Genomic DNA, 17,717 nt, shown 5'->3' on the forward strand with positions numbered 1-17,717 from the left:
TATGTTACTCCCATTTTTCATTTTTTGTTGAAGCACTCATGTCATGTCCAGTGCGTGTATGACTAAAGATCCTTCGTATACATGAAAAAATAGTATATATTTGTATCAGACACACATGCAGGCCCAAATATGAGTAACATAGATGAAACATCATAAAAGCAATATAATTGAAAAACCATTCATGCATCATGCGTAAGCTCCTAAAACAGAGGCACCAAAACTGGCTTTGCCTTTGAATGAAGGTCAAATAAACCTGACTGGTTTACACTTGACAGGAAATGGATAAGTCCATTCACACAAATCAAACAAGAATCTAACGGGAAAGAAGTTTCAGAAAACAAATTTGGGTTTTCCTTAAAGAGTTTCTACGTTTCTTCTCACCCAAGGATTCTTTTCAGTAATACCTATCCACAATTCAAGAATAAACAAAACAGTTAGAAATCTAATCCTTCTAGCACCAACTCGTATTTCGTTTGTTTCTTTCTTTGTGGTTCACAAAATCATATCCTACCTTAAGTAATGTATCGGACTCTAAGAACTGCAAACAATATGTCAAGTAGTATATGAAAATGCTGAAGCCTGAAATGACTCCAGTCTTGTTCATACTATCACTGTTTCAGAAGTATGCTAATTACCAAGTTGTGCCAGGCAGAGAGAAGAAAAAGGAAATTATGAAGGTTAAATTAGATTCAGATATCCATGTAGAATTTAGGCCGTCTAAAGTTGTGTATGTATGCCAACTAAAGATATACATAATACCATGATAAAACAAGGCAACTCAAAACATCATTGTTGATCCTAAGAACATGGTGAGAGGTAAGTTGAGATGATATGGAAATACATATGTTAAAAGAAAAGATGCTCAAGTAGCAAAAATTTCTACCAAGGGAGCTCAAATATCAATAGCCAGTCTATTTTTGATTCAAAAAAACAGTTTCACAGGAAAAGACAGCCAGAGTAAATAAACACCTTGGACATAATGCTTTATTCCTTGATATCAACTTTCCATACAAACACGCCATAATCAAGTACTTCACTATACAACAAGAAAAGAAATGAGAAAACCATAAGAATATGATTGAAATTACTTAATTTTGCCAAGCACTTTCATGTAACCAAAAGAAAAGTTGATATTGTATCATGTCTTCCATTAAAGTTCTCAACAAATAGTTAGTATTACCTTAACAAAAGCACCATATAAGAACAATGCACTGCAAAAATTGCACCAGATATAAGATTCATATAGTACAACAACAACAAAAACGCCCTATATATTTTCCTACTTCCACTACATTAAAAAAAAAAAAATTAAACATGAAAAGGTTAATGAGGCTCAAAACTCTTACATTGCAATGGGTGATAAATGTCATGAAAAGCCTTTACTGAGTTTCTGGATTGCGCAGAACAGTTTCCTTCTTGAACCAACTGCATTTATTCCCATATCCTTCAAATCTTCCAATGTCAACAATGGCAAAACTTCATCATCCACTTCATGGATCTCAAAAACCGGGGCATACCTTCCTAAACCCAAACTATTCAACCATATACTAACCCCATCTTCCTCACAAGACGGAGCAGATAAATCGACCCCATCGAAAACCCGGGTCCGAATCGTACGTCTTTGGTTATTTCCAGGGTAAAGAACTTCCCTTTCGTTGCCGTCGATACCCAAATTATCCGATGAATGAATTGGACTCTGCTCTTTCATGGGACTTTCCGAGTTCTCCATGTCGAAATTTTCGTTATCTTTGCTGCCACTGTATTTGTCCTCTGTTTCCACATGACTGTTGTTATTGTTGCCATTGGAATCATCGATTTTGGGAACCCAATTGGACCGAGGCCGTTTCGTGGCCGGGCCTCGTTTCGTGGAATCTTTGACTCCCCAGCTACCAATTGAAACGCCATCTAAATTGTTTTGAGCTTCAGTATGGTCATCGAGGGTGTCGTTGGTGGCGTTGAAATCAGTAGTGAGATTGGTAAGGGCGCGAGTTTTGGAAGATTTAAAATTGGGAGAGGCGAGTGAGGGATTTAAGGAAAGGTTGTTGGAGTGGTGTTTCCATTGCTTGGAAGAAGAGAAGGGTCTTCTTACATGAGAATCGTAAGGTTGCTCACCGCCGATGTCGCCTAACCGAACGCTTGGACGTCTCTGGCGTTTCGATCCAACCGTCTCAGATGAAGCTACCGGCAATGGCCCTTCCACTCCGTCTGCTTGCTGTATGTCCGCCATGTTTATTTTACTTCACCTCTCAATTTTGTTTTATTTGTGAAGATTGTGTGGAAGGAAAAGTAGAAGGAGAAGAAAGAGAGGTTTAGTGTTTGGATTGAGAGAGAGTGAAATAAATGAAGTGAAGAAAGAACAGAGTTGAGCTGAAGACACTGTGAGTTGAGATGTTGCCTCAAAATTATATATTCCTACATTTTGTCCCTTACCAATTCTTTTATGGGTAAACTAACTGATTGCTCACTCAACTCTTACAGCACTTTCATTTTAGTCACTGAAAAGAAAGTTCTTGGTGCTTAGTCACCCACCTATTTTAGTCCTTATGTTAATATATTTATACAAAACACACGTGACACTTTTTTCATTAAATTGGTAAAATTTTAATTTTGGTCACAATGCTATACTCAATTTTAAGAATATATAAATTTTGGTCTTTGTGCTACACCTTAATTTAAAATTTAATTTTAATGCTTCAAATTTTTCAAAAATTTGATACCTCAACTTCTACAATGTCATTGATTAGTCCAAATACTTAATTTGATTAAAATGATTATATAACTTTTAAGAGTTGTAAAGACAAAGTTAAAATTATTTTCTAAATTCAAGTTTATTGTAATACCATTTTTGTTACATGACCACTAATGAATTTAACAAAAGAATTTAGTGGTGTTAATAATTAATCTGAATTTTAAATTTAAAATAGAAAAACTAAATTCTTAAAAGTAAAAATATGAAAACTAAATTTTAAACTTACAAAGAATCTACAAAGAGTCTAGAGACTTGGAATATATTTTAATCTTAAAATATTTACTCTCTAATTAACTCAAAGCATGGTACAAACCATACTAGTTGATATAAAATTTGGGTTTTAAACTTTGTTTGAGCTAGGAAAACTATTATTATTGTTGTTGTTGTTTATATATACTTTATGCCTAGGCTCAAGCATGTATTTTTGTGATATTTTTTTAAATAAAGAATTTATCAACACATATAAAAGCTCATTTTATTTATTTTACTTTATTCTCTTAAGGAAATGTAATAGTTCAATGAATGCAATAGTTAAGAATAAGTTTAAAAGATGGAGGCTATTATTGCAAAATATTGGTGACAAAAAGGACATGATAAAAGGGGCATTCATTGGTGTTCTTTGAATACCCTTTGTGATCTTAAGGAAAATGGGAGCTTAGAATTTAGAAGCTTGGCTCGACTTAATATTGTTTTATTAGTTTGATAGGGATGGCAATTATTTGCTAATATGGATTTATTACTTTCGCGTGTTTTAAAGGCCAAGTATTATTCTAACACCACTTTTATGGAAGCTAGATTGGGTTATTAGCCTTTATTACCTTGGCATAGTATCTGGAGCGTGAGAGGGTTGTTGGAAAGGGGGACAAAATGACATATTTGTAATGACAGCCGAATTCGAATTTGGAAAGATAATTGGCTACCTAGAGAAGGTCATAATATGGTTAGTACTCCTCGTCTTAACCAAGACATTATGTTGGTAAAAGATCTCTTTGTGCAAGATAGAAAGCAATGAAATGTACATCTAATTTGGGAGTTTTTTTGTGATGTTGGTGCCTTGTGTATCGTCAACGTCCCAAATCCTCGAATTGAGATTGAAGACATGATGACATGGTCAGGTAAGCCAACAGTGGAATACTCAGTTCGAAGTGGTTACAAAGAATTACAGAGACTTCGATTCGAAAGTAACAATCCTAATAAACCTATCCATAAGCATTTCTACAAAGCTTTGTGGGGGCACTGAAGTTCCCCCAAAAGTAAAGACTATAAATTGGAGATTTTTTAAAAACTATGTTCTTAGCTATCATAATTTGCAGATTAAAAGGCTCAAGAATACAACTATTTGCCCGAGATGCAAGGCCGATGTTGAAACAAATGGGCATATTATCCATGACTGTCCCAAGAGAAATCAAAATTGGGATGCTTTGAGGTTGAACAGACCTGCGGGGAGAGATAATGAAGACTTTAGGTTTTAGTTTATGAGTTGGTTCAAAATCATGAACAATTCAAATCGTTAGCTAACACTTATTACTATGGGCTATTTGGTTTTCCAAAAACAAATTACATAATTCATCTCACAACTAGAAATGGATATAATAGCGCATACTATTCTTAGAGATAAAAACATTTTTTTCAAACTAATTTTTTGTAGTACAAATTTAATTTAAGACTCTAGAAGAGCTAATATATCGTTGTTCTATACTCAATATGGTAATGAAACATATTAATCTTTAGTATTACAAAATTAATTCAAGGATCCATATGAGCTAATACATTGTCAACCGAAGAAATAAAATGATAATTAATGTATTATGTTCTAATCAATCTTATAGAAATTACTTTGCTTTAAAAAGATGTACTATAATGGATATCGTATTGAGACTATGAATGAGGGAAAGTTTCATTTCTATTTATTACACTGTTATATTGGCTAAAAGTTTGTATTAGAAAACTATCGCTTTTCCTCTAGTTCGTATTATGGATACGATAAGATGGTTGAATATCATGCGATGATAAACTAGAAGTTTACTAGTCAAATAAGTTACTTGACATTACCAATCAGACCATATCAGTCAATAATGACACAACAAATTAAAGTTTACATGAATATTTATTAAAGAACCTAAAAATTATCCATTCTAAAGATTTTTAAAGTGCTGCTTGTTCTCAAAGAATAAGATTTATCAACAACCTCATGATTGAGATTGGATCTTTTAAATTTTTGAAACAAATATGAACTCATTTAACCAACAAGTGGATGTTTTGATTTAATTTTAATAGATACTTCATCTGCAAAATAATCATATGCAAGTTATCAACTCACAACCTATTATTGGGAGATTAATTGTTTAATAATTAGTTTAAAATTTGAAAGTTTCAAATTATGCAATTGAAACAATTCTTACTGATGGTGAGTTTATTATTGAAATATGTAAGCCCATATATTTTAAATTTATTTAGTTAGATAAATCTTATTTAGGTAGATAAATCTTAGAGATATTCTAAGAATATTTTATTTTATCTTTTAGTAGTTTATTAGAATAAGGGAATTATTTTCCCAATTAGCTTAGACTTTTTCTCTATTTAAGTTTAGTTCTTTAGTTAATAAATACATAATAGTTTTATTAAATACTCTCTTAAAAACTTTCATGGCATCTGAGCTAGGTTAAATCTCTAATAACATCATGGTTAAAACAACCTTCACTAGAGATAAGAGATCCAATAATCAAACAGAGGAAGAAAGTTCTACCTTTGAAACAACTACCGAGAGTACAATGACTCAAGGGACAAAGGTGTTTCATCTTTCTTTTCAGCTAACATCTTACAAGGTTAAAACTCTAATAACATCATGGTTAAAACAACCTTCACTGGAGATAAGAGATCCAATAATCAAATAGAGGAATAAAGTTCTACCTTTGAAACAACTACCGAGAGTACAATGACTCAAGGGACAAAGGTCTTTCATCTTTCTTTTCAGCTAACATCTCACAAGCTGAATGACAAGAATTATCTAGAATGCTCCCAGTCCGTAAAATTAGCAATTGATGGGTGCAGTAAGGTAGGTCATTTAACTGGAGAAGTCAAGCAACCATAGGTGGGCGATCCAAAGATGAGCAAGTGGAGGTTAGAAAATTCTATGATAATTAACTAATTTATTAATTCCATGGAAGCATCCATAGGTAAAACTTACTGTTAAAGATGTTTGGTACACTGTGAAAGACGTCTACTCAGATTTAGAAAACACTTCACAGATCTTTGAGCTAAAAATAAAACTTTTGAAAGATAGATAAGGGGAAAAGGAAGTTACTTTTTATTATAATGAGATGATGTCTCTTTGGCAAGAACTGGATCGGTGTTATAATGATGAATGGGAGTGTCCCGGAAATGGTGTAAAAGCTATGAAAAAAAAGAGAATGAATGAGCTTATTTGTTTCTGGCTGGTTTAAATAAAGAATTTGATGAAGTGAGATCTCGGATCTTAGGAAAAAAATCGCTTCCAAAACTCCGTGAGATTTTTTCTGAGGTTAGAAGAGAGGAGACAAAGAGAAAAATAATGTTAAGGCCAGCGTTTGAAGCTAATGATGATAATTATACTCTTGTAACTATTAAAAATAATGATGATAGTGAAAAAAAGGAAAAAAAAAACTTGGTGCAATCACTGCAAAAAATAGTGGCACACTCGAGAAACATGTTAAAAGCTCAATGGAAAACTGACGAATGGAAGAAAAAAGAGTGGCAATGGTCGTGGTTCACAATCAGGGGATAGCAAAGCTTTCCAAACAACTAATGAAAATTATGAAGGCCAAATTTCTCTAGAAGGTCTTCATTCTCTAAAGAACAATTAGAGCATCTACATAAGCGTTTTTAATCACCACAGTTTCAGATGAAATCTTCTGTTCCTAACTCATCCAATAATCCTTCTTCCTCATTTGCCCAACCAGGTACTGATTTTTCTATTTTTTTCAGTGTCAAGCCTTGTAAAACAAACACATGGATCGCTAATTCTGGAGCTAGTGATCATATGACTAGTAGTCATTTTCTTTTTTCAACTTACACACCTTGTACAGGAAACAAAAATATCAAAGTAGCAGATGGGTCGTTCTTGGCAATAGCCGAGAAAAGGCACTGTTAAAATTTCGTCTTCCTTGGTTTTACATGATGTTTTACATGTGCAAAATCTAGCTTGTAATCTCATATCGGCTAAGAAATTATCCCAGTCCTCGAATTGTCATGTTATATTTGACTTCTTTATATGTAAATTTCAGGACATGGTCTCGGGAAGGATGATTGGAAATGATAAAGAATCTAGTGGAATTTACTTTGTTGACAATGACCATCTAAGTCAACCAACAACTACTTTATGTTTAAATTCTGTTTCTGGTTTTGATAAGGTTATGATTTGGCATTATAGGCTTGGACATCCTAATTTTTACTATTTAAAATATTTGTTACCTGATCTATTTAAAAATAAAAGTCTTTCTTCATATTACTATGAATTTTGTGAATTGGCTAAACATCATTGGTCATTCTTTTCACTTGAAAAATATAAAGTTTCTAAACTTTTTTCGTTAATTCATAGTGATGTTTGGGGACCTTCAAGAGTCTCAACTTTTTCAGGAAAATGTTGGTTTGCCACATTTATTGATGATTATACTCATATTTGTTGGGTGTTTTTATTAAAAGATAAGTCTGAAGTTAAAAATATGTTTTAGTCTTTTATACTATGCTGAAAACACAACTTGGTGTGAAAATAGAAGTATTTCAAAGTGACAATGGTGTGGAATTTTAGTGACCAATTGGGTGTTTTCTTAACCAAACATGGAATAATCCACCAAAGCTCTTGTACAAATACACCATAACAAAATGGGATTGCAGAAAGAAAAAACCGACATCTTTTGGAAGTAACTAGAGCCTTGATGTTTACTAGTCAAGTACCACTTGTAACACCCCGTTTTTAGTCAAATCAGAACAGTGGTTCGGAACCACAAATTCAAAGTAAAAATATTTATTTTATTATTATTTTAATTTTAACAGCATGATAATATGATGGTGTGAAAATTTCATTAAGAAATTTTATTGTTTGAATGCTCAATTCAGTAAAAAAGACTAAATCGCATAAAGTGCAAAAATGTTGTTCTATTAGCTAAAGGTGTTAAATAGTTATATAACCTTAAAGTAAGGTTCCTTAAGTAGTAATTAGACCATTATAATGTTAATTGGACAATATTGGTCATTAAATGGATGATTTAAATGGTTTTATTAAAAGGTTAATTTAGTAATTTAGTTATTAAAGGTTAATTAATTAAAACAAAAACCATTTTATTCATTATCTTCTTCATCTAGCCGATTATACAAGAGGAATAAAGTCATTTTATTATTTCAATATTTTTCCATGCTATTCTTGCTCAATTAGGTACGATTTTTGTCCAATTTTTAATGATTTCTATGTTTTTGAGATCGTTGCAACTAGGGCTAGCTAGCCCAGGGACTAATTTGAAAAAATGTTAAAGATTTAGAAATTTTCAATTGATGAATAAGCATGTATTTTGATGCTTGATGATAGATTTTGAAGGTTTGATAATAGTTATACAAGTTTTATTAAGTGATTTTTAGTGAAAATGCAAAATAGGGATTAAATTAAGAAATGTTGAAACTTTATGGTTAAATGGTGAAATAAATGAAAAATATGGACTTCTAGGGGTATAATAGTAATTCAGCTAGCATGAGTTTATTTTGAATTTCATGAATTTGTGATTTTGTGTAACAAGGACTAAATTGTAAAAGTGGTGGCATTCTAGGGGTAAAAGTGTAAATGTACTTAAATGTGTGTTTTGGATTAAATTGTATAGAGATATTATTAAATAATTTAATTTTTAATATATTTATATCAAGAAAAGCGAAATTTGGATCTAGATCGGGGGAAAACTAAAGTTATCAACTAATCGACTTATTTCGTCGTTTTTACGTCCAAGGTAAGTTTGTATGTGATAAATTTCATTATTAATTTATTTTAAATGCTTTTTCATTGAATAAGTTGTAAATACGAGACTTCAGATAAGTTCGAAAATAACTTGATGGTAATTTGGCATTCGAAATCCCAGTTGAACCTTAGGAATAGTTTAGGATACTAGTGACATGCCATTAGGGGATACATTGAGTTGGCTTCGGGCCATGATATTAGCACTTCGGGTACGAGTTATATTGATTTGGCTTCAGGCCATGATAATCGGCTGATTTGGCTTCGGGCCATGATATCAGTACTTTGGATATAAGTTGCCCTGTTTGGCTTCGGGCCATGGTATAGGTACTTAGTGTACAAGACTCCTAATTATCCAATTTCTATTCCAAATGGTTCAACGAGTAAATGAATGATGAGTTTGGGAATAAAATTAGTATGAGATGGTACAGGTATGTGTATAAATCATATTAGCTTTGAATCGAGAAAATAGTGCAGAAAATACGTTGTTTTGTGAATTAGTAATTGAAAGGTTTAGAAATTGATATGAATACATGGATTTATAATTAATTTTTGAGTTATATGTTTATGGTTATATTAAGTTTATTTCATATGAGCTTACTAAGCTATAAAGCTTACTTTGTTTATTTTTTTATGTTTTATAGTGATTACAAAACTAGCTCAGATTCAGGGATTGTCGGAGTTTGGTTCACGCTATCCACTTATCTCTTGGTACCTATGAACTTTGGTATTTTTAGTATATGGCATGTATAGGGTCTTTATGTCATGTTGGTTATGTTTTGGTAATGATTTTGGCCAATTGAATTGGTTTGTATATACAGCCTTGAGTAATGGCTTATTTTGGGGTTATTTTGGTATAGTTGAAACATGTATATATATGTTTATGTCTTATGTAATGAGTTCGTTGATGGTTGTTGATAAATTTTTAGACATTTTTTTGTTTGTGAAACTAGGCTAAAAGATGTATATTTGGGAATGTATAGTTAATTGAATTGTATATGTGAATTAGGTATAAAATTAGATGGCATATTATGGTAGATTGTGATTTGTATTGATGGGTGATAGGATGGTATGGAATATGCTTGATATGAGATTGATTTAATGCCTATTATGCCTTGTGTTGGTGCCTTTGAATTGTGGTGTAGGTACATGTTTTCAGGGTGGAAAAATAACTTGGTAAATAGCCTATTTTTGTCTACACGGGCAAAGACATGGGCCTTTGTCTCAGCCGTGTGCTATACACGGTCATGTTACACGGCCGTGTGTCCCTTGGTGTTGAATTAAAAAGTAAGTCAGTATACCTTACACGGCCTCACACACGGACGTGTGACTTGGCTGTGTGGCATAAGTCAGTATACACTGCAAGTTTGGATGACCTAGCACATAGTCTAGCACACGGGCGTGTACGGCCATTTTTAGGGCATACAGGCGTGTGTGTTGGCCATGTGACCCAAGTCAGAGAGTTACACGGGGTCAGACACGGGCTGGGACACAGCCATGTGCTCCCATTTTAAATGTCCACACGGCTTGTGACATGGGCGTGTCTGTTGGCCGTGTGAGACACATGGCCTGGCCACACGAGCGTGTGTCCCCTATTTTTGAGAAAATTATTAAGTGTTCAAAAAGTTTCAAAGTTATCGGTTTAGTTTCAAACCTCTCCCAATGTTTGTTTAGGGCCTCGTAGGCTCGTATTAGGGGCAAAATGATTGAGATTGAGGCTCCGTTTGTTTGCAGGAAAACATTTTCCTGAAAATGTTTTCTTGCTTTTCCAGTGTTTGTTTGACTGAAAACATTTTCCATTTGGAAAATGTTTTCCAAGGCATGGGTAAAATGCTTTACTTTTTTTGGAAAATGTCTTACCGATTTCATTTTTATAAGATATTTTTCGATTCCTCCTCCATCCAGGTAAAAGTCTTATTCTTCCCTTCTTCATTCATTTTCCTTCATTCATTCTTCATTTTCTACTCCATCGCTATCTTCTCTTCTCAGGCTGCTGTTTCATTTCTTCTCTTTCTCCCTTTCTTAGGAAAATCTCGTTCTTCTTCGCTGGTCTTGCCTAAGGTATGTCATAAAGCTCTTCTTTTCTTTGTTTCTTTATGCTTGAAATTTTTACCGATTTTATGCTTGAAATTTTATACTAAAACAAAATCATTGCCATAAGAAGCGGCAAGTAATTCTTTTCGATTCTAATTAAACAGCAAGACCGCCTTAGATTAGGATTTGTAATTGTTTGTGTAGATGTGGCATTTTATATTGATATTTCTCTGACTTGTTATTTCCCTGAGTACCCCTGTCCATCATTTGCATCCTAAATATTCGAAAAGGGTATTGGTTATGAACTTATGGTTCTCTAAATATATGTTAAAACTTGTTTTTTATATTGGGAATGGGATGGTGGAGGATTCAAATCCATTTCTTTGAGCCAAATGCTTTACTTAGGTGTAATTAGTTGCCAAATCCATTTCTAGGGTGGTTGTTATCTCAGTGGGTTTTCCTCTTTAATACTAATTCTAGGGAGGGAAATAAATTTTGGGGATTTATGTGTTATTTTTTATTGATTTACTGGTTGATGATTGTATGGTTCCATGTTTTCTTCCCCCCTCTGATTATGTTCTATTTATTGTTAATTTTGTATGTTTTATCTTATTGTCTTTTGCCTACGCATGAGAAGATACTTGGAGTTCCTTAGTGTCTGCTATATTATTTTGGTGCCAATTTTACAATTTAAGGTGGTTTTGGGCTTATATGTGTGTGTGCGCGCTTAATTTCATCCAAGTTTGTGTATCTTATCTACATTGTTATTGGAGTTGCCTGGTGCAAAGTTAGTTCCAAATTATAAGATAGCTATTTCCCAGGTTGAGGCAAAGAAGGCGTTATCTAGAGAGGAGCAGCAAACGTCTGCTAGATCTAGTAATTTTAATCAGGGTAGAAATTTCGGAGGTGGTGGAAATATCAGGACCAAGAAGATTTTTGTTGGAGGATTGCCTCCGAATTTAACTGAAGACGGGTTGATCTCAAACTCTTCTGCGCATGACTTTCTCTTTGCTCTTGTAATTGTGATGGTTTCTTACTCAAGCAGCAATAGGAGAGGTTCAAGTTGGATGATAAATCACCTTGGGACCGGTTGGATTGCTTGAAACCTTGTAGTTTGTAGTATCTATTTTGCTAGTCATAATAAGTAGTTTTGAGGTGTAATAGGTGCATTTCTTCAGTTGTGTTACTGAGTGTAGTTTTAATTTGGCTTGCTTTATATTTTTTTCTTACTACTTAAATACCTTTATATCTATGGTAGTGTTTAAGCTATATTGGTTTATATAACTTAAATTTGTATTATCTTGCTGTTTTGAGCATTTTATTGTTATATATATCATCTAGAAAAATTTGATGATAGATAATTATGCTTGATTTGATATGATCAGTAGGGTACAGAGATTTACCAAGGATTTTTTTTATAGCAGTGGATATATGGGCCACTTGGGTTGATAGTGATAGCGATAAACGTAGTGGTAGTTGACACTTGAGGATGGCATAATGATTTTCCCCCTTTATTTGCCCTTGTGTTGTACAGGCGGAGAGATGCTCGAGAGTTCAAAGGTGGAGTCAAGTGCCCATTCATGGCTGAACCTGAGCTTTTTGGTGGGGTTTGTTCAATGTGGGGTTTGTTTGGCAAAGGACTTGCTCAGTTGAAAATTTGAATTAACATGAGATGAGAGGGGCCCTTCCCCACCCAGGTGTTGTCCCAACACTGCAAATTCTTGGCTTTTGAAGTCAAAAGGTTTCCTGATCTTCATCTTGGTTTCTGTAGGGTTTTTACTCAAGATGGAGTTGGATTAGTGATGCAAACTAGTTGGGATATGTTGATTCAAAAGCTGTTAGCTTTCTGGCAGATCAAGATTACATAATTATTGATTGTGCCTTTTGATTCTTTGGAGTAAATTTTATAGTATGATAATTGATTATTAGAGCTCTAGAAAAGCATGTCTTTAAAGTTCCTATTAGTTTTGGAATGAATTAATTGAGTTTTGCCAAATGTTTAATGCAGGGGCCTTTCTTTCCTTTTACAAATAGTAGGTTAAATTCTTCTAAATTCAGTTGGTAACCTTGTATTATTCATAATTGTTCCTTGGTCTCCACTAATGCACATTTTAGGTAATAAACTAATAATACAATGGAAAGGGGAGATGAGGCTTTTAGTATTTTTGACTTTTGAGCGTCAGCCTAGGCAATTGAATTGTGTTTTGATCGGTGGAAGGATTTGGATACATACGATTGGTGATGAAACGCATTCATTTTTCAGGATTGTAGTGCTGAAAGCATTTAATATTAATTGTGGTTTGGAAGCTAATTTATAATTATTCAATCATTGTTTAATTTTTTTATAACATAATTAGAAATAATTTATTTGACTTTGGTTGTTTTAATTTATTATATATTTAATTTGATTTATTTATTTATAAATAAATCATTACAATATATGTAAAATAATTTAAAATATAAATTTATTAATTTATATAAATTTATTAATGTGTAAAAATAGCTTTTTCGGAAAATATTTTCAGGAAATCTGCCAAACAACAGAAAATATTTTACACAGATTCATCCAAACACCAGAAACGTAAATCATTTTTGAGAAATCATTTTCCAGAAAACATTTTACTGCCAAACAAACGGAGCCTAATGATGAATGCTTGAATTGTGAAAATGTATACTAAGTGGATGTTTAATTGTTTTATAAGTCCGTTAATGCTCTGTAACCCTATTCCAGCGTTGAATACGAGTGAGGGTGTTACACCACGTTATCTTTGGGGTGAAGCCTTGTTAATAGCTACATATCTTATTAATAGAATGCCCAGTAAAACTCTAAACTATAGAACTCATTTTTGTCTCTTTAAAGATAACTTTCCTAACTCTAAATCGATCACAGATTTATTCCTCTGAGTTTTTAGGTGTAGTGTTTTTGTTCATCTTCACAACCAAGGTACAATAGATCCTAGAGCAAAAAAATGCGTCTTTGTTGGATATGCTTCTAAGAAAAAAGGTTACAAATGTTATGATCCAATTGATAGTAAGATTATTGTTACCATGGATGTCACATTTTTTGAAACGCAATCTTATTTTGATTCTAATCTTCAAGGAGGGAATTATAGTAAGGAAGCTTCTATAATTGATCAAGAAAAGATTATGAATATACAACATAAGGATTCTAATAATAGGGAAGGCGAATTTATGATTAACACAGAAATTAATGAAGTTAATGTTGTTAATAAAAAGGAGTATGAAGGTGTAGAGTCTGATCATGAGAATAAAGAACAAACAAAGGAGTTAATTGTTTACTCAAGAAGAAACCAAAATCAAGAAAGTGGAATCCACCAGATTCATCACCAAGAATCCGACCCGCAATATCTTGTTAAAAGTCCAGGTAAAGCTCATAATCTAGCTAGTGAATTGTAACAGCCTGGTTTAGACCCTAGTTGAAACAGTGGTTTCGGGACCATAAATTCGAGTCAGAAAAAATATTTTAATATTATTTTCTGTGCTTAAAGTATGTGAACTGATATGTGTGAAATTTTCGTATGAAAATTTTATCGTTTGAGTGTCGATTTGTGAAAAAGGGCTTAATCGCATAAAATGTAAAAGTGGCCTTCTATTTGTTAAAGTGCTATATTGCTATGGCTTTTATTATGTGGGGCCTTATTTTTAATTTGACCATTGAAAATATGCATGGACGGTAATGGGCTTATATTATAAGTTTTATCATTAAAATCATTAAGGTTAGTTTTGTAATTAGTTAAAAATGTTATTATAATAAATCATAACATAAAAAGAAAATAAAAATACATGCAAATGCTCATATTTTGACCGAAACTTGAGAAAGAAAAAAAGTTTTAAAGCTTTCAAACATTCGACCATGGTCCAAGCTTGATTCAAGGTTCATTTTTGCTCGGTTTTTGATAATTTTTACGTTTTTGAGATCGTTGTTTTGAGTACTAGTAAACCCATGCTTGAATTTTTGAATTTGATGATGATTTTGTGTTTTGACATTGTTGAAAGCTTGATGATTTTTGTGTTTGATGATGAAAAATAAATATGCGTTAATAGATTTTCATGTTTAATTAAATGATTTTTTATAAAAATGAGTATTAAGGACTAAGTTGAGAAATTTGTAAATTGAGGGGTCAAATATGAAATAAATGAAAGAAATGGACTGTTAGGGACCTTAGTGAAATTCGGCCAAGCATGGGTGTGGTCAAATTTTGAATATTTTTGTGTTTTGTGAAATAGGGACTAAATTGCGAAAAATGTGAAATGTCAAGGGTAAAAGTATAATTAGCCCATTTATGTGTTTTTTGATAAATTTGATTGAATATGAGATTAAATAAGTTAAATTTTTATTGAATTAGATCAAGAAATGAGGAAATCGAATTTGGATCGGGGAAAGTCGAAAATTGTCAAATAGTCGTTTCGGTCTGTTCGTGTTAGTATGAGGTAAGTTCATAAGTAAATAAATGTTGTTAAATTCAATTTTATATGTATTATATGTGCCGAATTGAATTATAATAAATATATGTGTATATGCCAAAATGAATTAAGCATTAGAGAATTAGTTACGAGCTTGAACCGATCGAATTACGACGTCCGAAAGCCTCGTACGAATCATAGGAATAGTTAGGATACATATGTCATGACATAGGGTTCTGATATGTGTTATCGTGTAAGACCACGTCTAGGACGTTGGCATCGATTTGAGATTTACGTGTAAGACCATGTCTGGGAAATTGGAATCGTATATGATTTCGTGTAAGACCTTGTCTGGAACAGTGGCATCGATATTTGATTACATATAAGACCACGTCTGGGATGTTGGAATTTTACGAGCCTTGAGCAATCCGAGTATCCTTATTGATTCCGAACCGTTCAACTGGCATTCTGAGAAATGAATAACTATGTGAAAGTATATCCGATTCAGGTACGTATGTTTTGTTTATGAAATTTAGAAATGAAAGGTAAGTATGTATCTAATGATTATATGTGAAATTCATGACAATGAATGATGAATGTATGTAAATAAATTATGAGTAAGTGAAATAGATGTAATGTATGAGAATGAGATGTGCTTTTGTGCAAGTGAATATTGTAACATCCCGAAATAGGGCCTAGTCAGAATAGTAGTTTCGGGACCACAAATCTGACATTAAAATATTTATTTCATGATTATTATGAGGCCTAGAATATGAGTATATGCATGTGTTAAAGTTTCATGAAGAAATTCTTTGAGTAAGGTGTTCAATTGGAAACTAGGTACTAAATTGAATAAATTTCAAAACTTGATTTCTAGAAGCAATTTGCATGGAATTGCTTTAGATTATAAAATAAAAGGTCTTGGGGGAACAATTTTCCCAATTTCTAAATTTTTGGACAAAAATGGGCTTGCATGGATGAAATTTCAAATAAAGGACTTAAGGGCATTTTAGTCATTTGGCATTTAAGTGAAATAAAATGGGAAAAATGAACTAAAAATCAGCCATTCTTCTTCTCCATGCTGCCAAAATTTCTAGGGTTTCCATAGCTAGGGTTTTTAAGCTTTCCAAGCTCAACAGTAAGTGTTCCCAAGCCCCGTTTTTAATGTTCTTTGTATTTTTGAAATCCCGGTAGCTTGCTCTCTCCATTTCTACCCATATTTCATGCTAGGGTTCATGTTTAAAAATTTACCCGTGCATGAGTTGCTTGTATTTTGATGGATTATGGAGGAATATGAAAGATGAATGTGTATTAAACATCTTTTCCTAGTTGATTTTCATGAAAAACCCTTATAGGGACTATTTTGAAAAAGATGTAAATGTGTGGTAGAAATGAGAAGATAATGGAAAATGTAGGCTACCATAAGAACAAAAAGTGTTCGGCTAGGCTTGGGTAAGATAGAAAGTGCATGTGTTTCATTATACGAGCCTAGGGACTAAATCGTAAAAATATGAAAGGTTAGGGGCAAAACAGTCATTTAGACTGGGGATAAATATTGAACTTGAAATGTATAATTTAGTGTATTAATGAGTTAATTTTATTATTATAGACCCCGAGGAACAAATTTCGGAGGTCGATCAAAGTAAACGCAAGGTTTCGGAATAACCGAAACACAGCTCTGAAAAGAATACCAAGTAAGTTTGGATAACTTAAAGTAAACCCCTAATATGCATAATTGAATGATTTATGAATGCATGATGATTGCATTTGGTATTAGCTTGAAATATCATAGAAATGCATATTTGATGGTAACATGTGAAAAATATCTCGGATGAGGTTGACAAAGGGAATTCGATGGATAAACCCTCATTGATATGTGTAAAAAGATCCTGCATGTGTTGCAGTAAGGATTTAGCCTGGACGGGTAATCCGTGGTCTCAAGTATGAAAAGGATCTAGCCCGGACGGGTGTTCCTTGAATGACCAAGCCTCTCGAAGAATATGTGTGTGCATTATGGATTTAGCCCGGACAGGTAATCCGATTGGGGTCTAAATTTAGTCTAGACTAGTAATTCAGATCCGAACTCAGTAAGGGTGTTTGTCGCAATAAGGGATTTAGCCTGGACTGGTAATCCCGACATCACCCTATGAGTTCATAATATGGGGGATTTAGCCTGGACTGGTAATCCTGCCATAAGATGTGAGGTTCACGGGAGTACATATATGTGAAATGATCATTCGTGAGAATTGACGGATAATGGGTATTCCATCGAGATTTCCTAGAAACTCAACGGGATTAATATGATGTATGTCTATAAGATGATGAATGATGAGCTCATCTACATAAATTACATGATGTTTTGTTATGTCACTAACTCATTGATTGAGTGCATGTGATAGGGAATCGTTTCATAATTGATGATTTCATGATTTAAATATGGATGTATGCTAATTACTCGGTAAGTTTACTTTCCAGTTATTTGAGCTTACTAAGCATGTAAATGCTTACCCCTCTCTTTTTCCCTGTCTCACAGAG

At 33.1% G+C, this 17,717-nt stretch overlaps 1 protein-coding gene across 2 annotated transcripts; it reads right to left on the reverse strand.

The window, feature by feature from the left end:
• Positions 1–164: 164 nt before the first annotated feature.
• On the reverse strand, positions 165–2,412 carry LOC108459475 (uncharacterized). Of its 2 annotated transcripts, none has more exons than XM_017758848.2 (2): positions 1,347–2,412; positions 165–404 (listed from the first exon to the last, which is right to left on the reverse strand). In XM_017758848.2, the coding sequence occupies exon 1, from the start codon at positions 2,225–2,227 to the stop codon at positions 1,367–1,369; it is 861 nt and encodes a 286-aa protein (XP_017614337.1). In that variant the 5' UTR covers positions 2,228–2,412; the 3' UTR covers positions 165–404; positions 1,347–1,366. The 2 variants fall into 2 exon arrangements, with proteins under 2 accessions (XP_017614337.1, XP_017614336.1); XM_017758847.2 differs by lacking the exon at positions 165–404 and adding an exon at positions 959–1,211 and having other exon boundaries at positions 1,347–2,411.
• Between the last annotated feature and the right edge of the window lie 15,305 nt (positions 2,413–17,717).

Source organism: Gossypium arboreum, chromosome 1, assembly GCF_025698485.1.
Source record: "Gossypium arboreum isolate Shixiya-1 chromosome 1, ASM2569848v2, whole genome shotgun sequence".
Taxonomy (NCBI): Eukaryota; Viridiplantae; Streptophyta; class Magnoliopsida; order Malvales; family Malvaceae; genus Gossypium; species Gossypium arboreum.

Bases quoted from the DNA above. Each gene is read 5' to 3' on its own strand.
- LOC108459475 (XM_017758848.2), bottom strand. From the start codon at position 2,227: ATGGCGGACATACAGCAAGCAGACGGAGTGGAAGGGCCATTGCCGGTA.